The sequence below is a fragment of the Strix uralensis genome, chromosome 2 (genome assembly GCF_047716275.1).
Source record: "Strix uralensis isolate ZFMK-TIS-50842 chromosome 2, bStrUra1, whole genome shotgun sequence".
Classification (NCBI taxonomy): Eukaryota; Metazoa; Chordata; class Aves; order Strigiformes; family Strigidae; genus Strix; species Strix uralensis.
In genome coordinates this window covers 111,720,112-111,733,508 of record NC_133973.1, presented here as the reverse complement: position 1 = coordinate 111,733,508, position 13,397 = coordinate 111,720,112, and the positions used below count along the sequence as shown (strand labels likewise).

The following is a 13,397-nucleotide window of genomic DNA, read 5'->3' as shown; positions in this document are numbered from 1 at the left end:
TTTGCCTATTAATGCCTAGTTATTACATGAAGAGTAATACTGCCCAGGCTGCCAAAATAAGTACACACTATGTGTGGTTGGGCCATGAGCAGCATCACTATACAGGGAATTTTTACTCTGGTCTCTTTATAACTTTCACACAGAAATAGAAGTGCCAACAGGACAAAAGGTCCTGAGTAGATATAGAGCAGTTTGTCATCTCAATGTTTCTTTTAGGGTGATTCTTCTCACTGTTGTGCCTCAAACTCTGAGGACATTTCCATTGCAACTCCGTTCTTGGTTACTCCTTTCAATGTACTTTTAAATCAAACCCATATTACTCTTTGATTCTGTCCCCATACGTAGTTTCTCATCTCAGTTTAATTGTGCTGTTTCTCATACATGAAAAGTAGTAGATTGACTTTGCTAGGAAGAATTTTTTCACTCTCTCTTTATAGCCTACAGCTTAGGAATTGATTAGTTGACTCTGCCAACTATGGAGGAAGCTGTAATATCACTGCCTCGTTGGATTGAAAGTTTTCAGCTTGTAGGGTACTGTCCCTGAAAGTTTGTAGAATACTACAGAGGGGTATATAAAAGGCAGCTAATAAGGTTATTATCAATGCCTTAAGATAGCTGTATAGAAAAGAACTCATAAATTTTCCAATGCACCTGCAGACTGAAAGGTGACAACAGCTCCTATATCAAGATTGCCCCAAACTTCCCGTTGCCAAATGTTGCTATATTGTTTGCAGCAGAAATCTGACAATGATTTGGAATAGTATGACTTTCAAATAAATTTTCAGCCATATTGTAAGCAGTTAAAAATAATAATTTTCATATGTTTTTACTTTTGAAAACGTTCAGCTGATTTTTATCAAGTAGGGAGGTTTAATGAAATTAAAAATCAAAAGACCACAGGCATATACACACGGTTTTTCTATTTTTAAAAAGTAAATAAAGATTAAAAGCAGAATATTTTGTCTTGTCATTTTTTAAAATGGCAAATTTTGTATGTTTACCACAGATATGAAATGTCTCATTATTAAGTTAAACATGGGGGGTTTTTTGTATTTTTTTAGGCATATGGAAGCAGTGCGAGAGCTATTTAGGTAACTCAGTAGGTTAAAACAATTACAATACACTTCATAAATCACAAGCAAACAAGATATTGTAGGGAAGGAGCGTGACAGATGAGGTCACCAGATATACAATATGTCATTTAGTTAACTTAAGCCCATATTTTTCCCATAATGTAGTAGATGAACTCATTAGTTACAATGAAAAACAGTAAGAAGGAGGCATCTGGCTTCCAACTGCCTATTTCTGACAGGGTTAAGATCACTAGATCTAGAAATGTTTCTGCTTTGTCTACTGACATGGCCTTGTGCTGCAGAAAACTGATGAGGTTTGCTGAAAATTTACAGGCTTACTGTCACAATGTTATAACATAGACAGATGCAATCAGTTATATTTTTGCTTCTGTTCATGTTTATAATTTTGCTAAATTGCTTTGAGTATTTAGGATTTTCATAAAAGCATACGCATTACTGGTTTGTGATTTTTCTAAATAACTTTATGAAGAAGTATTCTTTATTCCCAAATTCTGAAGGCAGCAGAAGTGCTATGACACAGTATAAATGAACATAGAATAAAGCTTGTGGATATGCACTGTTGTAACTAAAATTGGTTGGGTTTTGTGACCCATGCTAAGGAGTTTATAATTTACCTAAAATAGTACTAGTAATAATGCTGATCCCAGAAGGTCTTATAATACGTCTTTCAGACATATTTATCTGAATTTCATAAATACTAATTTGCTAGTATTCTTAGTTGAGAGGCAGTTATTAAGCAGTTTTACCTCTTCTAAGTTTATTTACCTTTGATTTACAAAAAGTAAATTGGACCTTTTAAAACCTTATTCATTTAGCTTGGTTGATGTTTTTAAAATGAGAGCTAATGCATTGGATTTAGGTAGTTTTTAGAGATTGTTATTCATAGTGATAAATCAGACTAAACTTAATTGGCTTAGTGCAGTGTACTCATATTAGATACTGAAGACACAGTAAGAAAAGTAAAGGTGTAAGTCTGGTTTCTGTGGAGATCAAGTATCCATACACTTACCTGTATATAGAATAACTTCCATTGATATTTTTTTCCTAGATCATTTTAATTAGTGTTATACATTGTATAGTATATATCTAAATTCTATATCCACAAATTTAATTTTCCATTTTAGCTTCAAATGGTGCAATCCTCTAGGCATTTTATTCTCATTTGGGAACAAAGGATTACAAGGCACCTGCTGAGTAATTAAGTACAGACGTATTTATAATGTCTTGAAATTAGTTCTGGTTTTTGAACTTGCTACTCTGATTGGAAAGGTATTCCAGAGTCTTAATTCCATATTGAAGGCTGTCACTTCCCAAACTAAATTTATTCCTGGTGAATTTGCACTCAGTTTTGCTCTTGCCAACCCTTAAATTTATCTTAAATACTTTTTATCTTGCAAACCCTTAAATTTATCTTAAATCCTTTTTATCTTGGCAACCCTTAAATTTATCTTAAATCCTTTTTTTTGAGTTTGCATCCTGAAAATACATGTATGATAGCTATTGTATACCAACTCAGTATTAGTTTGGCAGACTATATCAGCCAAACTCATTTTTTCTGCAACAGTACATCACTGTAGATCTCCATAGTGGCACTTCCATCTTTCTCAAATATAACAGCATAAACAGTATTCCATAATGAACCCTTCTCTAATGTCATTAATACTTAACTGTTGCAGGAGCTATTTCTTCAGAAAAGTTTGGAATCATATTTGCCTTTTCCATGGCAATGTTATAATGTAACTGAATAGTTACCCAGTGGCTGATGTATTCAGATCCTTCTCTTCAGTCATTTCCAGTTGATGAATTCCAGTTATAATGGTAATTTCTGTATTAGTCACTGGATGCATAACTTTTCAGTATTAAATGTAACTTGCAGTTCTGTCATAATGCCTTCTTATAATCATCATCCTGTGGCTGTCAGTTGTACCTTGTAACTTTGTCATCAGCAAATTCCACCAGAATTTTTTATTTTGTCACCTGAAAACTTTATTAATATTTTAAATGAGGTAACTCCCATGGTAGTTTCTCTCAGACTGATGTTTTTAATTTTGAAATTATTTGATGGCTCCTTAGCCAGTTTCTTTTCCCACATTCTATTAATTTTCAGGTTCTGACTAAATTACTATCTGTTGTGACAACCCCAGCTTTACTGAATTTTGCCTCATTGGCCCTTATTTTATTTGAGCAATAAATATTTAAAAAGCTCTTTTAGCAAGGCCATTTTGTAATCTGTCATTCCATTACTATTCTTTACTCCAAAATAAATCCTGAAATCTTGCTTACTGTGGAAGGTTTGTAGTTGTCCAGAGTATTTTTTCCCGTTCCTTAAAAAGAGAAACCATGTGTGGTTTTTCTCCAGTCATATGTTGCTATCTCCTCTTACCTGGTTGGAAAAAGTACGTGCTACTATGCCAGTAATTTCATAGACAGTTTCTTTCAAAATTGGCTTGGAGTCAGTTTATTCCTGTGGTTTTAATACATTAAAATCTTTCTTCTGGTTTACTTAGGGTATTCGAATTTCCACAACTGCATTTCTATTAGCTTTCCTGTCTTTAATTTTCTGTTCATCATTGTTGACCTTAATGAAAATTGAGGTTAGGTGTACTCTAAGTTCATGCAGTGGGCCGTCTTCTTTTTTCAGTGTCCTCTTTTCATTTACATAATAATGGAACCTTACGCTATTTTACTTACAATACATTACAAGGGCAACAATCTGCTTGACTGAAAGTCCAGTCCTACTCTTCCCTTCAGTTGAAAAGTGTTGTCTTTGTATGGATGAATTTTAAAGATACAAACAAGCAGAAAATTCATTAGGATCATTCTGTGGATCAGATGTCCTTCTGTGCCAAATATAGGCAGTTCTAAGTAGATACGGATTTTTTTACTTCCTGACCTGGCAGATGCTAAGTGCATTTTATGCAGCTCATAAATCCAGTTTCTACTTCCTGATTCACAAAGCAATGCTCATATCTATTTGATAAGATGTGTTTAAGGCACTTAGAAGAAAGAGAAGAAGGAAGTGGCTTCAGCATTTATGGCTGTTAAAAGAAGAAAACAATACTCCTTGTCACGTCACTCCTTATAATGGGTCATTCTACTTCGTATTTTTAAAAGCCTCTTCTGTTCTATCTATATCTGTTGGTTAATACTTATATACATGAAGATGTTTACACTACCATTAGTTCAAATACATAAATAATCTCTGACAGAATTTTTTATGTGCACATGCATACACACACACGTATGCCCGTGTGGTAAATAGGTAGATATTTACACCTGACTGTATCAAACAACTGGTAATAAGTTATGTGATTAAAGTTATTAGTTACATTGCTGAAGCACATTTTGTTTGGAATAGTCAGAAGGGCAGACCTTCATCTAAATATGTTGTAAAATATTCTCCATAATATCTAAACTGCTATATCAAAACCATCAAATAAAAAAACAAGTGTTCCTATTTCATACATAGGCCAGCTAAACTTTATAATCAAGACAAGTGATCCAATAGAAATAAAGGAGTTTGAAAATAAATTTAAAAATCAGTTTGAGTGCAAGCTTTTTGTCATTAAAAATAGCCACAGTCTGTTGCTTTAAAAAAATGTAACCAAAAAGATGAATGTGTAAGTTATTCACAACTCTAGGTAACTTTCCACTAAGCATCGCAAATTATTCTTATTTAATAGTTGTGTCTGTTTCACTGAAGTGATTAATAGAGGTACACTTTTCTCGGTTACAAGATGTTGTAGAGTCCGTTTCAATCTGGAAATGTTCCAGACATAACAGATTTTACTTGCCAATCTCTATGAAGATGTTTATTTTGTTCTTAACATTTGCCTAAAAGAATTACTGAATTTTACGTTTCATGGGGAAGAGGGAGTTATCTAAAGAATCAACAATAATACTTTTTTTTAATTCATGTATAAATAAATTTGTATTCAATATAATATGTGTGAAAAATGTGTATAATACACATTTTAAACAAAAAGCAGAGCAAACAAAAGGTCTAGCAGTTTTGTTTTGAATGCAAGCATATTTGCTGACAGCAATAAAAAGACTAAATTGTATAGTCATCCTAAAGCATAAGTGATTGCATTTTTCTCTTCCAGTAGTCTCACAGATTGTATAGATATGCAGTCAATAGGTTATAATTTTTAACATTGTTTTTGCTGGCAGTATTTTGCTATTTGATTACTGTGTGAGTAGTGGGCTGTAATTTCTAAATGTCACTGAGCTTGCATAATGCAACTGTGGGCTCCCTCTTCCAAGCTTTTATATATGCCAAGCAGCTGTTGATAGCAAAATGTTGTGTATATAAAATGAGGTTTTAAGGTTTAAACTACCAAGATTTGTGGGCTTCCTAACACATTTCTGTCTTGTAAAACCTTATGATCATATATTTAGGAAAAAAATCAAACTAAGTTATAAATATTGTCATAATCTCTATTTCACTGCAGAGACACCAACTGTATTTCCAGAAAATATCAAAGATAAAGAAACACCGACACCAGTTGAAGATATTCAGCTGGAAAGCTCTATTCCTCATACAGATTCTGGAATTGGAGATGAACAGATGCCCAATATTTTGAATGGGACAGACTTGGAGACCAGCACTGGCCCTGATGCTATGAGTGAGCTGTTGTCTACTTTGTCTTCGGAAGTGAAGAAATCTCAGGAGAGCTTAACAGAAAGCCCCAGTGAAATCCTGAAACCCGCATCATCAATATCCAGTATCAGCCAAAGTAAAGGCATCAATGTCAAGGAAATACTGAAAAGTCTTGTGGCAGCCCCTGTTGAAATTGCAGAATGTGGTCCGGATCCGATCCCTTACCCAGATCCTGCACTGAAGAGAGAAGCTCAGGCTATTCTTCCCATGCAGTTTCATTCATTTGACAGGTATATGGCTGGATTCATTATTTTATATTGATGTAATTCAGAAGTTTGAAGGATTTTTTTTTTTTAACGGTTATTCTTCTGTTGGTTTGTATTAGACTATGTTGAAAAACAGCTGCATTACTTCTCCTTTCTGTGTTACCAAAATGGACCGTATAGTATAGACAAAAGTAATTCACCTTGTTTTTCTCTGTCAGCAGTGAATAAAGCTCTACAAGGTACTTGGAAAACAAGCCTGTTGTAAAGAAATATTTTTGCAATAAGATCTTTTTTCCTTTAAAACAGCATTTTAGTGAGGAGGAGAGGTAATATCTGCTGATATAGAACAGACTGTGCAGAAATTCAGTCGACTGTTCTTTCAAAGGCTTAAGTCTTAATTGGATCCATCACTGCACTGTTTTCTGGTATTGAAATGCTTCGACCATGGCAAATTGTTTGCATGGTCATGGTGGAAACCAGTTTCCTTTAGGTCTTTAAACAGCAAATAAGCTCAAAAGTTAGTGTTTAAAAATAACTGCTGAATATTTCCACAAAGAGTCCATTGTTTCTCTTTTTAGGGTGTAGCTTCCCAACTTCTAACGAATATACTTTTCTTTAAATGTCCAGTACATCTCAGTTATTCCAAACATAGAAGTTGTGATAAGATGTGCAACTGACAACATCCTTCCAGAAGGGTAACCTAATCCATTGTGGGTTCAATCTTAACCTGTGCAAAGAGCTAACTCTTATGAGTGTTGATGTGGTTACATTTTCCAGTATGACAAGATCCCTGCAGTTTCTTCATTAAAATGTTTTTTAAAAGTAAAAAATGGAATAAAGACTTAACTCAAAAATATGGTAAAATGTCTCAAAATTTTAAGCAAAGTTGTGGAAATGTATTAGTTCATCATGCAGGTACAAGAATTAAAATTCTAGAGGAAATAAATAAAACAAGAAAATGGCTATGCTGTGATTTATAAGAAAAATCCATCTGCATTTACATAAAACCTGTAAAAATGTCAGAAATATCTTCATTAAAGTCTGAAGTAAAACAATATGCAATCAGTGTTTTCAGTGTAATGTAAACAGTAAATTGCAAGAAGATACATGAGAATTTTAGAATAAAAGAGCCATTTTTTCATCATAAATTCCATAGAAAAGCTGATACCTTTTTGTCTGTATATATATTAGTACTGAGGGTGCTTTTCTGAAATAATTCAATAAACAAACAGAATATGTGTAACAAAGAAGATTGGATCAAGATAGGAAAAGTGAAATGTGCTTTAGACTCAATGAATATATCCCTTTCTAATAAAATAATAATAATGTTTTAGGTCTTAAGGCCATTCTAGATAAAGCTCATTTAGCAACTATTTCATTAAGAGGATTTTTTTTTTTCCATCAATCTGCATGTTTTGATTTAGAGTGATTTCAATGTAAAGTGAAAAATATTTTTTTCCTCCTGTACAGTTATGAATTTTTCCTCATTCTCTGTGAGGAACTATCATGTTCCAGAATGCATTCTTGTACATTAAGCAGTACAAAAATTTGTGCTGTCTGTACAATTAATAGCACCCAACTGTAACCACCAAAAGGTTACTTCAGTTGAACATATTCAGCTAAATTTCTACCTGGGTCAATAAAGAAAAATGCTTCATTCAGAGGGTTGTTAATTCACAAAACGCTAGACACTTAAATTAAATGGAGCATATCACCTTATGAGATGCCTTTGTCATTGTTAAGGGGAACTAATTGAAGAGATTAGTTTTATTCTGCATTTCTAAATTATAGCTTTATAAGAAAGCATTAAAGGGCTACAGTAGGTTGGCCATAACCTGTATTTAGTGAGAACGCCTCCATGAGATTCTTTTTGCAACAATATGACTGGTTGTACATTTTGAACATCATTATTAGTAGTTGCTATTACAGATTTATGGAATTATTTGAGAGGTGCTTCATGTCTAGAGCTCACAGATTTTCATAGGCATTTCACACTTTGTAAGTTTGTTTAGGAGCTAGAGGGTTTAGTGGTTTTTTTTTTCCCTATCCTGCTACCCTGCTGACCAAGCTGTGATTCCATGATTTCCTATACAAAGCGTACAGCTGTGTTTGTATCCTGGTAGCATATGTTGTACCATGTCAGCCCTTGACATTGTTTACTAATTCAGCAAAAAAGTGGTAATGGTTGAAGTTCAGGCAAAAGACCCATTTACATCAATTTTGTTGGGATATTTTGTTTCTTCTAAATAGATAATCCTGCTATCTGATTTTGGTGCGTGAGGTAGATCATGCTTTTTAATATAACTAGCAACTATGAAGGGAAAATTGCAGGTTCAGGCAGGTCCCAGCAGATCAGGAAGTGTTAAATTCTTTCCTCCAACTAAATGGATGTTATTGATCTTTGAGCATCTTGATAAAAATACTGATGTTCCTAGCCCACAGGACATCACCTGGCTGGTTGCATGACATAGCTGCCTTACTGAATGATGGCCACTGTTCAGGCAAATACTCTGTGCAGTTTGCTCATAATTTCAAAGTACTTACTTGACCATTGTGGCAATCTTTGGAGGCAAAAGATGTTGCTTTTCTTTTTTGACTTACAAAGGAGGAGCAGATTGAGATCCTGACCCTATAACTTTTCATGGGGAGTGAAACAAAGGTTACGGGAGAAAAACCTTGAATAGCATATTGAAATAATATTAGAAATAATTAAAATATTGAGAAAGCAACATGAATTTTAGCTTGTGGTGGTATATGCACGTTTTGTGTTGCCCATAGTATCCCAATTGTCATTGAAAAACAGAAAAAAATTACAGCATGATTGTTTTTCCATAATTGCTCATGTAAATATAATTGTGTTTGCTGATAAAAAATAACAAATAAATAACATACACTGCATATTTTTTAAAAGCTAACACTATGCCTGTGGACCATATTTCTGTAGGATCTTCTGTTGCTGTAGTTTATGCAGCCTTTGGAACTTCACTGAGCAATGTGGCTATTGGTCATGTTTATTCTCTCTAGGGAGAATCATGAGCAATGGAGTGTATTGTTTTGTCAGGTTTTATTTGTTTCAATTTTTATAAAATACACACAGTGATTCCATATTTATAAGCAAATTAAGGTTAGAGAAATGTAGTTTTCACTTTAATCAAAAGATAGTCTTTGTGAGGCTGGACTTCTTTTATTTTATTGTTGCATTTGGATGGCTGAGTGCCTTGTAAAAGAAGAGTTGAGGTAATAAGTAATTAGTAGAAAAATAACACTAACTTTGTTGTTTTAAAGTATTTCTTTAACTATAATCGCTGATCTTACATGCAGGTAAACGCCCTATAAAGCAAACTCCTGTAAATAGAACCGAACTTAAGAATTCTGTTTTATCATTTACTATGATGTGTTTTGCCCTACATGTTCTTTTAATGGTATATTGCTAATATGTTCATAAGAGTCATTATGTAATAGGCTACGGTGTATTCTTCTGTAGAATTTGTGCAGTCATAAATGAAATACAAAAGCAGAAAATGTGTCCCAACATGTTTTATCAAATAGGACTTGTGTGTTGTTAATGTATGCGGCAGTTCAAGTACTATCGAATGTAAATGATGAGGTGATATTGATGAAAGGAGGGGATTGAGGTCTCAGGGGGCGCTGATGACGGATTGAACAGAAGCGGCCTTGCACCGCACGTAACTCAAGTCTGTCGTCTTCACCGCTCAAAGCCGTAATGGGAGGTGGCAGTCTGAAATGAGTTGCCACGGCAAAGAGTATTATTTTTGAAATGCTTTCACACAAATCACTAGGCCCTGCATACAACTTAGTTTCATGCTTTAATGTCATCAGGAGGCACAAATTGGTGTGTCTAATTGTTTGCCACCTGCCAGCAAAATGAGCTGCCAGCCAGCCAGACGGGTTTGATTGTCTGTCAGCTCTTCAATAGATTGAGAGTGACAACATCAAAAATTTCACTTCAAACTCTGAAGCTTTGAGCAGCTTTTCAGAGACCTCTTCCCCACAACTGCTTCTGGACAACTGCATTTTTCAATTAGTTTTCAATATATCGCTGCCTTCTGCCTCATCTGTCTTAAGGTAGCTGTAATTACATTATGGGCTATATAAACAGATTTCTGGGACACTGGAGCCTGAATCCTCAAAGTTATGACATGTCTTTTAACGTCAGCCTGAATTCCTTGAAAATGGCATCCAGGATGACATTTTTAGAAGCAAACACAAAGGGTTATTTCACCTAGATTTGCAACTAATGGAGCATAACTCACCAATAATTCCTTTTTGCCTTCTCATCTTTTGTCTGACAAAAACCAGTGCCTGTTATTGATTTTTAGGGTTTGGGGATTTCTTGTTTCTGTTTTTTTGTCAATTTGCATTTGTCCCACTAGACACAACCTAGACCATTAACGTTTGCAAATTTATTTCTGATTCTACCCAGTACTGCATTCTGAAGCTTACATTTGTTCCATTCTTTTTTCTAATAGAGAGTTTTTAGAGGGGTGCTTTTATTGAAATTCAGGTTGCTCGTGGTTTTGTGTCTCATTCATTGTTTTTTCAAAGTGAGGTAATTTACATATATTTTCTGTACTTAGAATCATTTCAATAGGATGCATGCTTGCATAAGTGGGAAAACTAGAGTACCTGGAAATGAGAGGATCATTTATTGTTGCCACTATTAAATACCTTATTACCTTTTAATCCGTTATCATTTCATAAATTGGAACGATATGTGTTTGCATAGTTTACGTATTCAATGAAGTCTTTACAAGCATTTTGAAGGACATGCTTTTGAAGTATTTTAGTCTTGTTTTTTGGTTTGGTGTTGTCTCCCCCTGCCCCCCCCGAAGGTCCTTGGGACCAGTTTTAAACATATTTATATGCTAGGAAAGGTGGACATCTTGTGAAATCCAGTGAGAGCTGATACATGTCCTGACAGTCAGTACAGAGAAAGAAGGTGTTCAAAAAGTGTGGTTAGTATGTTTTACATATGTAGGCTATATTTAGAAGGACTACTCATAGTATCTATGTGTTTTACTAGAATAAACTGAATAAACTTTTTTTTTTTTTAGTACTGACTGACAGAATACAGAAAAGAAACTATGAGAGAAGATGCACTGAAGGTTCAAATAGAGAGTTTCAATATTTATCTGTTGTATTATTGCCCACCTTTAGATCATTGATATGCACTGGTCTACAACAGATGTTTAAATAAAATAGCTAAATTAGGAGGTTATATTCGTGTTAAGAGTCATTCGATCCTCCAAAAGATGATTGCTGAAAAGTAGATTTGATTTTCCTGAAAACTTAATGACTTATGAATAAGTATGTTTCAGCCTTCTCCCAACAGAAAAGATTACTTTTTAAAGACCATAATGAAAAATAATTGCAGAAAACAGAGCACCTTTCCCATGAATCAAGAAAGGACAATTGCAGGTGCTGTCTGTACTTAGTCATTGCATTCCCCATTACTTTGGGTATCAGAGTAGTTTGTGAACTGTGGGAATTAAGTGATTCAGCTGGGGTTCCAGTTCACTCTAAGTAATTTTCCTCATTTCTGTGCAGTAGAGATTGTGGTCCAAAGAGACATTTTCTAAGGTAGCAGTTAAAATACACTCCAGGGAATGGGAGATGTGGTTTCAGATCCTGTTAGATGGAGAAGGGAGCTGAAGTTGCATTGTCTGTATTCCTAGAGAGTGTCTTAGCCACTCATTTGCTAAATAAAATGGGGGACAAGGTGGAAGTACACCCCCACCTCAGCTGTATGTTTAGAACAAATTCATCCTAAATTTATGAATAGGTTCAAGTCAACTGAAATTGGGTATATTAATCCTCAGTTTTTTTCATCAAGCTGTAATCTTATTCCCCTTGTCCATCATTTAGCAATCTTTACACAGGTAGCTCTTTCAAAACTTCTTTTATAACCTGTGTGATATCCATCTTTTCATATTCATATGCATGGAGCTGTAGGTATGTCTCAACTGAACTTTTATGTATGTTTTATCAGGAGAAACCAGGATCTCTCTACCCTCTAATATGATTCGCTGGGTATGCAGATAAAAATTGTACTGGATTTTTGTCTTGTTTTTTTACCCCAGTAGGCCTCTGTAAAATCACTATCAAAGCTGTATTGACTGCTGCTTTTTAGCTCTTGCTTTTTTTGGGTTTTTTGCATCATATATACAGGATTAGGTTCCTCGCTCATCCCCAGTCTATACCTCATATTGATTGTTTCTTTATGTTTTTTTCTTTATTCAATGATAATTCTGGCATTTAATACATGGCATTTTCATTTATATTCTATGCACATTCTTCAAACTTATTAAATTTCCAGTATTTCCAATTTCTCTGTTCAGCCAAGACCATTCATCTTTCTTGTTAGCTTTTAAAACTCTTACAGTTTTTCCTTGTTTCTTGTCAGTGTTTTAGATCATTTTAGATGCTTCAGCTAATTTATCCTGAATGCAAAGGAAGTACTAGTGACTGGGAATTTTGTTGGGGGTAAATACTCACTCTCCTGCTTGATCTAAGAGCGAAGATCAGTGATCTTCATGTCCTTACCCTAAAACCACACCTGAGATGATTCGTTTTCATCTATTTAGAAACAGACAATTTGTCTTTAGTAGATTAGGATCATTTTATGTACTTTAAGATTTGGGTGTTTTGATGAATGTATGGTATCAAATGATTGAAAGAATTCATAATAACTGGACATTCAGCACTAGGATTTCATTTGCATAAATCTCAAAGATTATATCCTTCTGTGAGCATTCTATATATCTTCAGTATACCTCACATTTTTTTAATCCAGTTTTTCTTCTCCATGGCAGTTGACTCTGACTTACGGTGTCTTTCCTCCTTGATTTCAGATGAGTTTTATCTTAATGCAGTCAGCCTAATAGAAGGTTGTCTAAAGTAGAATTCAAAATGTGTTGTTAGTACGTACTAACGATCGCTTGTTACAGACTCAAATTGCAATCTGGAGTTGAAATCAGAAAGAAGAGTGGGTAATCAGCAATATACATATTTCATGAAGGACTGGACATGTACATAGGTATGGAGAATATGAATAACTTTCAGAGAAGAAGTACTAAGCTTTCTTTTCAGAGATTAAATTAATCTCTGTGTGATGTCTTCTGAAACATCTGGCAGAAATTGCTGTTTGACACAGAGTGCTTCTGTGAAAAATTTGCCTGAAGTCTGTACTGCTTTTTGAAGAGCACTTCTTGAAAATCCTCATGCTTTCAGCTGCTGTGGGGGAGGAAAGGAGGAGCAACAATATTAATTCAGCCTTAAGAGATTTCACATATCCCAGAAGAGCATAAAGTGATTCTAATTTAATTGCCACTGCTGAGATAGGTAGCACACATATCTAGTACTGGAGGTTTATCTCTGACCTCTTGGTTGACCAGAGTGATTATGTTGGAAGGC

The 13,397-nt window shown here is 34.5% G+C and overlaps 1 protein-coding gene across 10 annotated transcripts in view; it reads left to right on the top strand.

The window, feature by feature from the left end:
* The window catches only part of NBEA (neurobeachin), a 514,855-nt gene that overhangs the window by 202,335 nt on the left and 299,123 nt on the right, over positions 1 to 13,397 (top strand). For all 10 annotated transcript variants that reach the window (XM_074859829.1, XM_074859824.1, XM_074859821.1 and 7 more), the window contains one exon: positions 5,549 to 5,987. In XM_074859829.1, coding sequence (XP_074715930.1) covers positions 5,549 to 5,987 — 439 coding nt within the window. The remainder of the gene's footprint in view (positions 1 to 5,548; positions 5,988 to 13,397) is intronic.